At 50.8% G+C, this 13,629-nt stretch overlaps 1 protein-coding gene across 5 annotated transcripts in view; it reads left to right on the top strand.

Annotated features, from left to right (window-relative positions):
• The window catches only part of IL4R (interleukin 4 receptor), a 50,688-nt gene extending 44,266 nt beyond the window's left edge, over positions 1 to 6,422 (top strand). For 4 of the 5 annotated variants that reach the window (XM_025370951.1, XM_025370949.1, XM_025370947.1 and 1 more), the window contains 3 exons: positions 535 to 613; positions 2,393 to 2,442; positions 3,886 to 6,422. In XM_025370951.1, the coding sequence (XP_025226736.1) occupies positions 535 to 613; positions 2,393 to 2,442; positions 3,886 to 5,464 (1,708 nt within the window). In that variant the 3' untranslated portion in view covers positions 5,465 to 6,422. Of the gene's footprint in view, positions 1 to 534; positions 614 to 2,392; positions 2,443 to 2,567; positions 2,649 to 3,885 lie in introns of all 5 variants that reach the window. The other variant, XM_025370946.1, reaches the window with a different exon arrangement.
• The last annotated feature ends 7,207 nt before the right edge of the window (positions 6,423 to 13,629 follow it).

Here is a 13,629-nt window from a genome sequence, read left to right as displayed (position 1 = left end):
CGGTCTGAGGATCTTACCTCGCAGGGATGATGCACCATGGCCCCAGGCAGGCCAGGAAGAGAGAAGGGGGGTGTTTCTCTGTAGATCCCCCAGCTTCCCAGCCCATCCCAGGCCACTCCCTGGTCATTTGCCCTCAGCTGCTCTGAAAAAGGGATTGTTGAGGGGAACCTAGAATCCTCTCTCTGCAGTTTGAGTCTTTCCTAATCCCCTGGGGTCTTGTTCCCACTGAGGACACAGGTGGCCTCATCAGGAGCTCTGCTCTGGGTAACAGAATGCGGGAGTGTGAACCTGGCTCTGCCACCTACCAGCTGTCACTCCACCTTCTTGGGCCTCACTCTCCTCATCTGTAGAACAGGGTTAGCAATAGAATCCATGTCACCACATTAGAGTAAGGAGTCAGTGGTTTGACCTCCAGAAACTAACCAGCCTGATTTCTGATGCCAAATAAATATTGGTGATAACGACCGTTTTTATGGGAGGAGCATTCACCTGTCAGTAATTCAGAGATCAACACCTTTTCCTTTTGTTTTTCAGGATCAAGAAAGCATGGTGGGACCAGATTCCCAACCCAGCCCGCAGCCACCTCGTGGCTATAATAATCCAGGATGCTCAGGTAGGAGCGGGCGTGGGTGAGGATATGTGGGACTGCGTACAGGAAGAAGTGTGGTCCAGAACACCTGGGCTGTTAAGGACATTCATTGGCTTCTGGAATGGCAAATGGACAGTCAGGAGGGTTGCAGGGCAGACAGAGGCAGAAGCCGAAGGAGGTCATCAGGAGACCAGAGGCTTTCCCGCCCTTCCCCTTGGCAATCCCAGCCTGGGGTGGGCTCCTCTGAGGTCAGTTTCCTGTTTTTTTCCCTCCCCTTGGGAGAATGACCCTTGGGTCATCATCACTGTGTCATTCCCTGGGGAGGTGCCAGTACCAGGGCTAGAGGCCAGAAGGAGAGGAGGACGGAGAGGGTGACAGGCTTTCAGTGTCTTCCTCTTAAGCATAGGAAACTGCCCCCACAGCACCAGCAAATCCCTTCCGGGTTCTCGTTGGCCTGAAATGTATCCCACCCCTGAGCCAGGGGTGGAGTCAGCTTCCCCAAGGCCATGGTCCTGTGGGTGAGTGGGTGGGGTTTGCCTGAACAAGATTGGAGTTCTCTAGGAAGGAGAAATGGGGAATACAGGTCCTGTCTAGAAGAGAAGGTCTGAGGGTCCTTGCTTTCCCAGGGACTCTGGAATCTGGTGGTGTTGGCTTTGATTTCTGACTCTGCCACTCACTGGCAGTGTGGACTTGAGCAAGTTGCTTAATTCTCTGAGCCTCAGTTTCCTCTTGTGGGTTATAACAGTGTTTACCCGGTAGGGCAGATATTGGAATTTATTGAGACAATACATATAAAGTGCATATTCCAGCCTCTTGCAAATACCAAGTGCCATTTATGTATTCATTAATGTTTGCTGTGTAACAAATGACCCTGAAATGTAGAGAGTTACAACATCAACTTTATTTAGCTCATGCTTCTGCAGGCTGGCATTTGGGGCTGGGCTCAGCAGTGAGGGTGGCGGGGGAGGCTGGGCTAGGTAGATCTGGATTGAGCTGGCCTCCCTCCGTGGCCTCCCTCAGTGGCCTCCCTCCGTGTCCGGCAGTTGGGTTTTTTTTTTTTTCTTTTTCTGAGACGGAGTTTTGCACTTATTGCCCAGGCAGGAGTGCAATGGCATGATCTTGGCTCACCGCAACCTCCGCCTCCCTGGTTCAAGCGATTCTCTTGCTTCGGCCTCCCGAGTAGCTGGGATTACAGGCAGGCACCACCATGCCAGGCTAATTTTGTATTTTTAATAGAGACGGGATTTCTCCATGTTGGTCAGGCTGGTCTCAAACTCCTGATGTCAGGTGATCCACCTGCCTCGGCCTCCCAAGGTGCTGGGATTACAGGCGTGAGCCACCACACCCAGCCTAGTTGGCTGACTTTTACCTGGGACAGTGCAGATGCGTGAGCCATGTGCCTCCCACCCTCCAGCAGGCCGGCCCAGGCTTGTTCACAGAGTGGCTCGGTTTTCAAGGGTGGGAAATCCCAAGGCTTCTTGAGGCCCAGGCACAGAACTGGCACGATGTCACTTCCATCACATTCTATGGGTCCAAGCAAGTCCCAGGGCCAGAGTAGATTCAAGGGATGGGAGGAGATTCAGAGCACTCCTCTGTGGCCACTTTTGCCATCGACCACAGTCCCTGTGAATATTAGGACAATGTCATTAATTCCCAGGAATCTGAGGCTCAGAAAGCGTAAGTGACCCGTTGGACTTCCGACCTGTGTGATGTTGAGGCTTGCGCCCCTTCCTGAGCATTGCTGTACTGCAGGCCGGGCTGCAAGGCCACTCTGCTCTTTCATTGGCTGTCTCTGTATTTTAGGAGTCACCGTGGGAGAAGCGATCCCGAGGCCAGGAAGCAGCCAAGTGCCCGTATGTATCTGAACTTAGGTCACAGCCTGCATGCATTGGGAAGGTGATAGAGTTGGAGAGGCAAGCCCCTAGCTCTATGTCTGCCTTCTCTCCCCCGGCATTCGGTAATTGCCCTGTGACATTAGGCTTCAGGGGACGGCAGGAGGAGGGGTGTTTTGGAAACGTGGAGTGCTGGCCAAGCCCCCTGAGTTTCACTGGTGTGTCAGGTACATGGTGAAGCCCCTCGGGAGTGCTGTTATAGTTAACAATCAGAGCAGACGTGCCTGTTGTTAAAATCCTGACCTAATTGTATACTTGTTGGCAAATAGCCACTATCCTGAACACTCCCCCACTTTTTTTTTTTAAATATACAGGATCTCACTCTGTTGCCCAGGCTGGTGTGCAGTGGTGCAGTCATAGCTCACTGCAGCTTCAAACTCCTGGGCTCAAATGATCCTCCCTCCTTAGCCTCCTGAGTAGCTGATACTACAGACGTACATTACCACGCCTGGCTATTTTAAAAGGTTTTTGCCTGTAATTGCAGCTACTCAGGAGGCTGAGGCATGAGAATCACTTGAACCCAGGAGGTGGAGGTTGCAGTGAGCGGAGATTGTGCCATTGCACTCCAGCCTGGGTGACAGAATGAGACTCTAGTCTCAAAAAAAATAATAATAATAAAAAAAGTTTTTGTAAAGACAAGCTCTCGCTGTGTTGCCCCGCCACTGTGGCCTCCTTAGCTTCCTCCCTGGGGCCTGCTGGACCTTTCCACACTCCAGACACTAAAGGGGGTCCAGGATGCTTCTTCAACCCTAGGACCCTGCATCTTTTTTTTTTTTTTTTTTTTTTTTGTGACACAGGGTCTTGCTCTGTCCCTTAGGCTGGATGCAGTGATTCACCGCAGCCTCAAACTCCTGGGCTCAAGTGATTCTCTGGCCTCAGTCTCCTGAGTAGCTGGGACTAAAGTAATATACCAACATGCCCGCTAATTTTTCATTTTTTTTTTTTATTTTTGTAGAGATGTTTGAGACAGCCTGGGCTCTGTTGCCCAGGCTGTTCTCAAGCTCCTGAGCTCAAGTGATCCTCCCGCCTCAGCCTCCTAAAGTGCTGGGATTACAGGCGTGAGCCCCTGCATCTGGCTTCCATATCCATTCTAATTGGTCATGGCTTGGGATATGGTGTTGCTTTTAATTATAATCATCCATAAAGACTTTATCTTATTCAACAGATCTGAGCTTGTGTTTGGTGCCAGGACATGTGCTGGGTTCCTGAAATCCCAAAGACACAGGCCCTACCCTCATTTCCCATTCTAGCAATATAGACTGATCAATTACTGATTATAACATTAAAAGGCATGTCTGCAGTAGACGGCCATCAGGACATGGTGATTTCAGGCTGGGCTTTGAAGAATGAATAGGAGTTTTTCAAGTATCAAAACTGAACCCTGACCAAACTTTGCTTTTGCAGATACTGGAAGAATTGTCTTACCAAGCTCTTGCCCTGTTTTCTGGAGCACAACATGAAAAGGGATGAGGATCCCCACAAGGCTGTCAAAGATCTGCCTTTCCGGGGCTCCGGAAAATCAGCATGGTGCCCGGTGGAGATCAGCAAGACAGTCCTCTGGCCAGAGAGCATCAGCGTGGTGCGATGCGTGGAGTTGTTTGAGGCTCCAGTGGAGTGTAAGGAGGAGGAGGAGGTAGAGGAAGAAAAAGAGAGCTTCTGTGCATCATCTGAGAGCAACAGGGATGACTTCCAGGAGGGAAGGGAGGGTATTGTGGCCCGGCTAACAGAGAGCCTGTTCCTGGACCTGCTCGGAGGGGAGAATGGGGGCTTTTGCCAGCAGGACATGGGGGAGTCGTGCCTTCTTCCACCTTTGGGAAGCACGAGTGCTCACGTGCCCTGGGATGAGTTCCCAAGTGCAGGGCCCAAGGAGGTGCCTCCCTGGGGCAAGGAGCAGCCTCTCCACCAGGAGCCGAGTCCTCCTGCCAGCCCAACGCAGAGCCCAGACAACCCGACTTGCACAGAGATGCCCCTCGTCATCTCAAGCAACCCTGCTTACCGCAGCTTCAGCAACTCCCTGAGCCAGTCCCCATGTCCCAGAGAGCTGGGTCCAGACCCGCTGCTGGCCAGACATCTGGAGGAAGTGGACCCTGAGATGCCCTGTGCCCCCCAGCTCTCTGAGCCAACCACTGTGGCCCCAGCTGAGCCAGAAACCTGGGAGCAGATCCTCCGTCGGAATGTCCTCCAGCACGGGGCGGCTGCAGCCCCCGCCTCGGCCCCCACCAGTGGCTATCGGGAGTTTGTACATGCGGTGCAGCAGGGTGGCATCCAGGCCAGTGCGGTGGCGGGCTTGGGTCCCCCGGGAGAGGCTGGGTACAAGGCCTTCTCGAGCCTGCTTGCCAGCAGTGCCGTGTCCCCGGGGGAATGTGGATTTGGAGCTAGCAGTGGGGAAGAGGGGTATAAGCCTTTCCAAGACCTCACTCCTGGCTGCCCCGGGGACCCTGCCCCAGTCCCTGTCCCCTTGTTCACCTTTGGACTGGACAGGGAGCCACCTCACAGCCCGCAGAGCTCACACCTCCCAAGCAGCTCCCCAGAGCACCTGGGTCTGGAACCAGGGGAAAAAGTAGAGGACATGCAGAAGCCCCCACTCCCCCCGGAGCAGGCCACAGACCCCCTTGGGGATAGCCTGGGCAGTGGCATCGTCTACTCAGCCCTCACCTGCCACCTGTGCGGCCACCTGAAGCAGTGTCATGGCCAGGAGGATGGTGGCCAGGCCCCTGTCGTGGCCAGTCCCTGCTGTGGCTGCTGCTGTGGAGACAGGTCCTCGCCCCCTACAACCCCCCTGAGGGCCCCAGACCCCTGTCTAGGTGGGGTTCCACTGGAGGCCAGCCTCTGTCCGGCCTCCCTGGCACCCTCGGGCATCTCAGAGAAGAGTAAATCCTCATTGTGCTTCCATCCTGCCCCTGGCAGTGCTCAGAGCTCAAGCCAGACTCCCCAGATGGTGAACTTTGTCTCCGTGGGTCCCACATGCATGAGGGTCTCTTAGGTGCGTGCCCTCTTGTTGCTGAGGTCTGCAGATAAGGACTAGGGCTTATCCATGCCTGGGAAATGCCACCTCTTGGAAGGCAGCCAGGCTGGCAGATTTCCAAAAGACTTGAAGAAATGTGGTATGAAGGTGTTAGGTTCCACTGACATTGGCCTAACGCTGGGTTGCAGAGACTGGACTCCGCCCAGCATTGGGCTGGGCTCGCCACATCCAATGAGAGGAGAGGGCACTGGGTCGCTGTGCCCCACGGCAGGCCCCTGCAGGAAAACTGAGATCCTTGGGCACCTCGACTTGTGAACAAGTTGTTGGCTGCTCCATCCACAACTTCTGTAGCAGACTGTCCCTGTGGTACCTGCCCAGGGCATGTTTTGCCCGCCAAATCACCATGGCCCACATAGAGGCCCACCTGCCTCTGTCTCACTGAACTAGAGGCTGAGCCTAGAAACTAACACAGCCATCAAGGGAATGACTTGGGCGGCCTTGGGAAATCGATGAGAAATTGCAGTTCAGGGAAGGTGGTCATTGCCTAGAGGTGCTCTTTCATTGAACAGAGCTTCCTTAGGTTGATGCTAGAGGCAGAATCCCGGCTGTCAAGGGGTGTTCGGTTAAGGGGAGCAGCAGAGGACATGAAAAATTGCGATGACTAGAGCAGGGACAATTTGCTGCCAAATACCCATGCACAGCTGTATGGCTGGGGGCTCCTCACATGCATGGGACCCCCAGAATGAATATGCTCAGCTACCCTGTGGGCCGAGCAATCCAGGCAGCAGGCATAAGGCACCGGTTACCCTGCACGTTGGCCCAGACCTCAGGTGCTAGGGAAGGCGGGGACCTTGGCTTGAGTAATGCTCATCTGTGTGTTTTAAAGGTAGTTTCATCACCTGTTGTCTGTGTTTGCTGAGGAGAGTGGAACAGAAGGGGTGGAGTTTTGTATAAATAAAGTTTCTTTGTCTCTTTATTTTGTATGTATTAACCAGACATACTGCCAGACACTGCTGTGGGTGTCGTGTCTCTAATAACTCCTGGAATTCACCCATGCAGAGGAACCAGGATGCAGGGGGTTAAAAAACTTGCCATCTGTGTTTGGGTTCCCCAGACAAGGATTCAAAGAGTTGATTTAGGAAGTAATCCCAGGAAACTGTGCAAAGGTAGTGGGAAACTGAGGCAGGGAAGGGCACGAACCAAGAAAGTGTTACCTGAAAGGAGTCCAGATGCAGACCCCAAAAGAGGGTTCTTGGGTCTCACGCAAGAAAGATTTCAGGGCGAGTCCATGGAGTCAGTGAAAGCAAGTTTATGAGGAAAGTAAAGGAATAAAAGAATGGCTACTCCATAGACAGAGCAGCCCCGAGGGTTACTGGCTGCCTATTTTTACGGTTATCTCTTAATTATATTCCAAACAAGGGGTGGATTATTCAAGCCTCCCCTTTTTAGACCATGTAAGGTAAATTCCTGATGTTGCCATGGCATTTGTAAACTGTCATGGCGCTGGTGGGAGTGTAGCAGTGAGGATGACCAGAGGTCACTCTTGTTGCCATCTTGGTTTTGGTGGGTTAGAGCTGACTTCTCTACTGCAACCTGTTTTATCAGCAAGGTCTTTATGATCTGTATCTGTGATGACCTCCTATCTCATTCTATCACTAAGAATGCCTTAACCTCCCAGGAATGCAGCCTAGTAGGTCTCAGCCTCATTCTACCCAGCCCCTATTCAAGATGGAGTTGCTCCGGTTTAAATAAACCTCTGACAAAAGGGTGAGTTATCCAACAGATTACCAGCATGGGCAACTGACACCTGCCGGGGATGTCTGGAAGACCATGCACGGCACATGCCCAGTTATGCCTGCAAAGGGGTGGGAGCTGGGGTATTTGTCCACCAGCTCCCATCTGTGTTTGGCTGAGAGCTGCTTCTAGGAGTGTTAATTCTCCAGCACTTCCAGCTACTCCAGAAAAAAAAAAAAAAAATTATTGAACTGAGAGTTGGAGGTGTTGAGAGATTCTGGCACAGCAAGGAGACGTGGACAGGACACCGACAGTGGCTGATACACTTTGCCAAGGTCACACAGCTAGTTAGCAACAGACCTATAGGGGAATCCAGACAGTGTCTCCATCACCCAGGCTCTCTCTAGTGATCTGCACTTCACATACCAGGCAGGCAGAGTGATGGTGTGGGCCTTAGATGGGCAGACTGGGAACCTGAAGCTCCTATGTCTGTATCACTTTGTGTCTCTGAGTAGGTGCCCTGATTTCACACTTGAGAGGCTTGGCCATTTTAGATTCCTTCCTGCTCTAGGAGCCTACATAATACACTGGAAATGATGGGGAGCTCTCTACCTCACATGCAGCCTGATATTTGTTAGAAACACCCTGCACCAAGTATGATGGCTCACGACTGTAATCCCAGCACTTTGGGAGACTGAGGCGGGTGGATCGCTTGAGGTCAGGAGTTCAAGACCAGCCTGGCCAACACGGTGAAACCTCATCTCTACCAAAAAATAAAAAAATTAGCCAGGTGTGGCAGGGCGCCTGTAATCTCAGCTACTTAGGAGGCTGAGTTGGTAGAATTGCTTCAACCCGGGACACGGAGGTTGCAGTGAGCTGAGATCGTGCCATTGCACTCCAGCTTGGATGACAGAGGGAGACCCTGTCTCAGGAAAAAAAAAACAAAAACAAAAAAACAAAAAACCCTCCTTGTTCTAAGCCCAAATCTATCCCTTTAGCTGCCCAAATCACACAGTTTACAGATGGAGAAACCGTTTTAGAGAGGAAAAGGGATTTGCCCAAAGTCACCCAGAGAATAGCAGAGCCTGAATTAGCCTTCTAGACTTCTTGCCTCTGAAAGCTCTTTATAATAAAATATAATAATTTAAAATAAAAATAGGTATCTATCTAGGGCCAACCAATATGCTAAGCACCATCCAGCCACTGTCATTTACATCTCCAAACAGCTCTAGTTGGCAGGCTCAATGATTATCCCAATTTTACAGATAAGGAAACAAGTCCAGAGAGGTTGAGGATTAGCTTAGGAAATCCTGGAGCCAGGATTTGAACCCAGGTCTGACCTAAGAGCTCCCAGCCGCCATGATATGTCAGCTCATGCCATCCTGACACCTACTCAGATGTCGGCTCAAATCCACTTTGCCTGAGCATTGTCTCAGAAACATCTAATTTAAAAATTAGGCAGAAAATAGAAAATAGGCCGGGCGCGGTGGCTCACGCCTGTAATCCCAGCACTTTGGGAGGCTGAGGCGGGCAGATCACGAGGTCAGGAGATCGGGATCATCCTGGGTAACTAACACGGTGAAACCTCGTCTCTACTAAAAATACAAAAAATTAGCCGGGCGTGGTGGTGGACGCCTGTAGTCCCAGCTACTTGGGAGGCTGAGGCAGGAGAATGGCGTAAACCCGGGAGGCGGAGCTTGCAGGGAGCCGAGATCGTGCCACTGCACTACAGCCTGGGCGACAGAGCGAGACTCCGTCTAAAAAAAAAAAAAAAAAAAAAGAAAAAGAAAATAGAAAATATATTTGAGTGCTAGAGATGCAATTGGACTGGGAGCCCAACACAGAATAGAGGCCGGACTCATGGTTCCCTCCCCAGGATCTTACGCAAAAGAAATCCAAGTTGTTGGCCTTAGCTCCTATTACTGAACTGGCTGGGCTTTGGGAAGCCACAGAGGGGCGGGAAGACCTGGTGGATCAGGTGGGCCCAACTCAGGCCAGCCCCCGCCCTGCAGGAAGTAGGCAGGGTCCAGGGTCGTGGGCCCAAACTGCGGGAGTTTCCCCGGCAGCCCCCGGGGCTGGATCAGAGGGCAGGAGGGGCCCCCTGGGTAGCAGCACCAGAGTGGGCTGAGTGGCCTGGGCCCTTGAGGGGGGCGCTTCCAGAGATGTTGATTTTGGGATACTCCCTCAGCCCTGCCTTTACACAGAATTTGTGGGGAGGAGGAAGGAGTGGGGAGGAAGGCAGTGAGTTCGTCTGCATTAATTTTTTTTTTTTTAATTTTACAAAAAGCGGCTTATTGCATTTTTCTGATTACTCTATCAGCACGTGCAGACCTTTTCCTATTCAGAGAAAGCCTGAAGGTACAAAGAGGAAAGTGAAGAAAAACCACCGGAAATCCCATCCCCGCCCCAGCATCTGGCACTGTGTGGGCGATCACAAAATGAGTACTTGTTTTTGAAGGCATAGTATCTCCATGAACATCCGGTTGAACAACCTTTCTGACTTTATTTTTCCCACGAAAGTTATTAATTATAAAACAAAAAGCAAAACACCAAAAAAACAAAAAACAAAAAACCCAGCAAGTGTTTGAGCTCCCACCACGAAGGAGGTCTGACGTCACTGGATCCTCCGAGGCAGCCGATGAGGCTGCGTGGGACTTGCCCAGGATGTGATGTGCCGTTACCCTGTGACATAGCCGGGCTTCGAACCTGAGTCCTAACTAACCGCCCTGTATATAGCATGGGCTCATCGTTTTCCCTGGTTCCACTCAGAACAGAGACTCAGAGGAACAAGGGCTCTGCGCTCACCCTGCCTGGTTAGGTCCAGCCTTTGCCGATTCCAAGCTGTGTCACCATGGGAAGTGTTTGCCCACTCTTGGCCTAAATTTCCTCCTTGGTAAAAGGCACACAAGAGCAGTATTCTGCATGCCACAGTGGTGGGGTGAGCAGCAGATGACATGGTGAGTGGAGGCCAGATGACACCCGGCTGCTCTCAAGCTTAACTTGCCTGTGGTAATGGGAGGACCGTGTCATTTCTTCCGCCATATCCCACCTGTTTCCACCAGGACGTTTGTTGACAAGCCGGGGGCACCGGCCAGGGTGGAAGGGGTGCGAAGAGAAGGTCATCTCGCTGGTCCCTGCTGCCCTCTGGTGACCACATCAGCATCCGCGCCTGCTCCATCCCAGCAGCTCCAGATCCAGGCTGTGCCCAGAAAACTTGGCCTGGGAGATCCCCACCCACCCCCCAGCCCACCTCTCTTCCATCTCTGCATTTTCCAGAAATTCCCCCAGCACCAAAGAGCCTAATGTCCGTTAGATATGCTGTGTGGCACCAGACCAGCGTGTAACCTCTCTGTGCTTGATTCATCCTCTGTAAAATGGGAATCATTATCGTATCTGCCTCATGTAGCTATTGTGAGAATTAAATATGTCAGTATCTGTGAGGCCCTTAGAACTATGCCTGCAGCTGGGAAGAACTATGCTTGCAGCTGGGCGCAGTGGCTCACGCCTGTAATCCCAGCACTGTGGGAGGCCAAGGCGGGCGGATCGCCTGAGGTAGGCATTCGAGACCAGCCGGGCCAACATGGTGAAACCCTGTCTCTATTAAAACTACAAAAATTAGTAGCAGGGCATGGTGGTGGGTGCCTGTAATCCCAGCTACTCAGGAGGATGAGGCAGGAGAATCGTTTGAACCTGGGAGGTGGAGGTTGCAGCGAGCAGAGATCGTGCCACTGCACTGCAGCCTGGGCAACAAGTGGGACTTGTTAATGCCTTAAAAGTATTTGCTAACATTCTTCTTCCTCTTCCTCTTCTTTTTTTTTTTTTGAGACAGAATCTTTCTCTGTCACCCAGGCTGGAGTACAGTGGCTCAATCCTGGCTCACTGTAGCCTTGAACACCTGGGCTCATGTGATTCTCCCACCTCAGGCTCTCAAGTAGCTGCGACCACAGGGGCACACACCATCATCAATCCTGTCTAATTAAAAAAAAATTTTTTTTGTAGAAACAGGGAATCACTATGTTGCCTAGGCTAGTCTCAAACCCCTAGGGTTCAAGTGATCCATCCACCTCAGCCTCCCAAAGTGCTAGGATTACAGATAAGGGCCACTGTGCCTGGTCTGCTAATATTATTCTTAATATTACACTGAATAGGTCTGTGGATTTTGTGGGAGGTGAGGGTATAAAACATAATTAGAGGAAATAATGACATTCTAAATTTAATTTGACTTTATTACAAAAAGGGCAGAATGGAGCAACTGTAATCTAGGACAAAAAATTGTCCCAATCCCATCATTCAACCCACTTGTGTTTGTATCTGTTTGTGCCACTTCTGTATGTTGTTTACATGCAGAGTCAGTGTTTGCATAATTGTGGTTTTATATCATTCATTTCTCATCATATCTATATCTATATCTATATGTATATATTTATATTTATATTCCTGACATTTTTCTAGAGACTTTTTCTCTTTTTCCCTTACGTTCTTCCATACCAGGACTTATAGGACCTTGCCCAGACTCAACTTCTCTCTTCTCCATGGACCCAAGTTGCTGAGCTTCCAACAGATTTTTACAGCAAAGGAGAATGAGACAGAGAGAAGCAGAGATGCAGAAAGACAGAGAGAGAAGACTAAACTGATTGATCCCAACTCCATTATGATATCTGACTCCAACCACAGAATGACCCCTGACCCAGCCACAGACTGACTTCTGATCCTGGCCACAGTCCACCTCCTGTCCTCCACCACAGAATAGCTCTGATTCAAGCCAGGAACTGAGTTCCGACCCATGTTACTGACTTACTCATGATCCTGGTTGCAGGCTGGCCCCAGCCACATGTTGATCCCTGACCCTCACCACAGACGGATCTTTGATCCCAGCCATAGACTGACCTCTGATTCTGGCCACCCTGACCCATCACTCCTATATACTGATGACCCACCTTAGTGTGATCCCACCCAGGAACTGGCATTTACTAGGACAGGATCTTGGCCACCTGCCGCTCTGCCCTGGGCACATGAGGCCCTACTCATCCTCCCCCTTCCACCATCATCCATGATTTCCTGATTTCTAGCAGCAAATTTAGCTTGAGTTGGTCAACATAGCTGGGCTGCCTGACCTTCCTCTCTGCCATGGAACCACAGAGCAAGCCAGCAATTCTCCTTCCTAATCAAAAAGAGCAGCATGGAGGAGAAGGCCCCTTTTCCACCTTCCTTTCTGCTTTGGATGGTGCTTTGGCAGCCACCTTGCAATCATGAGGAGACAAGCCTGGAGATGAGAGGAAGCATTTTGAATATGGCACAGTGGAAGAAGAAAAAGGCCTGCCTGGATCTTTGATTACATCACCAAGTGATCAAACCAACCTTAAATTCTTAAATAAACTGTAAGTGTGCTTTTCTTTAAACTACTGTGAGTTTTCTTTTGCAGTCGTAAAGCAACCTTAAAAATTGTAGTAGGTACAATAATGAACCCCTCAAGATGTCCATGTCCCAATCCCCAGAACCTGTGAACATGTTACATTACATGGCAAGGGGGGATTAAGGTTGCAGATGGAAGCAAGATTGCTAATCAACTGACCCTGAGATGTAGAGGGAGATTATCCTAAATTATCCAGACAGACCCAAAATAATCTCAAGGATCTTCATAAGTGAGAGATGCAGGAGAAGCCAAGTCAGAGGGAGACTTCAAGATATTATGCTTCTGGCCTTGAAGATGGAGGAAAGGGCCATGGGCCAAGGAATGCAGGTGGCCACTTGAAACTGGAAAAGTCAAGGAACAGACTTCCCTAGAGTTTCCTGAATGAACACGGCCTTGCTGAGACCCTGATTTTGAGCTCAGTGAGACCAGTTTCAGACTTCTGACCTCTGAAATGGCAAGATCATAAATTTCAGTTTTAGGCCACTAAACTTGTGGAAATTTGTCAGAGAAGCAATGGGAAATGTACGCGCAGGTGCATTCATGCATCCAACTTTAGGCTCTGGACTCTTCCTCAAGCTCCTTCCCCAATCCCCATCCTCTCCCTCTGTATTGGCACTCAATCTTCACTTCCTGAGGATCCTGCCAAATTCCTGCCCATTCCGTATCGGCATCCACCCTCTCTTGTTACAGTGGACGCAGGGCAGGCCGGCTCCACAGCTGTGGACCAGACAGCAGCCCATACCCCCATGCTCAGAGGACACCTACTCTTCAGTGTCATGCTCTGAAGTCCCCATTTTGAAATTCTTGGCCAGGCACAGTGGCCCACACCTGTAATCCTAGCACTTTTGGAGGCCAAGGTGGGCAGATCACTCAAAGTCAAGAGTTTGAGTCTGGCCTGGGCAATATGGTGAAATCCCATGTCTACTAAAAATACAAAAATTAGCCAAGCATGGTGGTACATGCCTGTAATCCCAGCTACTCAGGGAGGCTGAGGCAGGAGAATCACTTGAACCAGGGAGGTGGAGGTTGCAGTGAG

Source organism: Theropithecus gelada, chromosome 20 (assembly GCF_003255815.1).
Source record: "Theropithecus gelada isolate Dixy chromosome 20, Tgel_1.0, whole genome shotgun sequence".
In the NCBI taxonomy this organism is placed as follows: Eukaryota; Metazoa; Chordata; class Mammalia; order Primates; family Cercopithecidae; genus Theropithecus; species Theropithecus gelada.
This window is presented reverse-complemented; position numbering and strand designations above follow the sequence as displayed.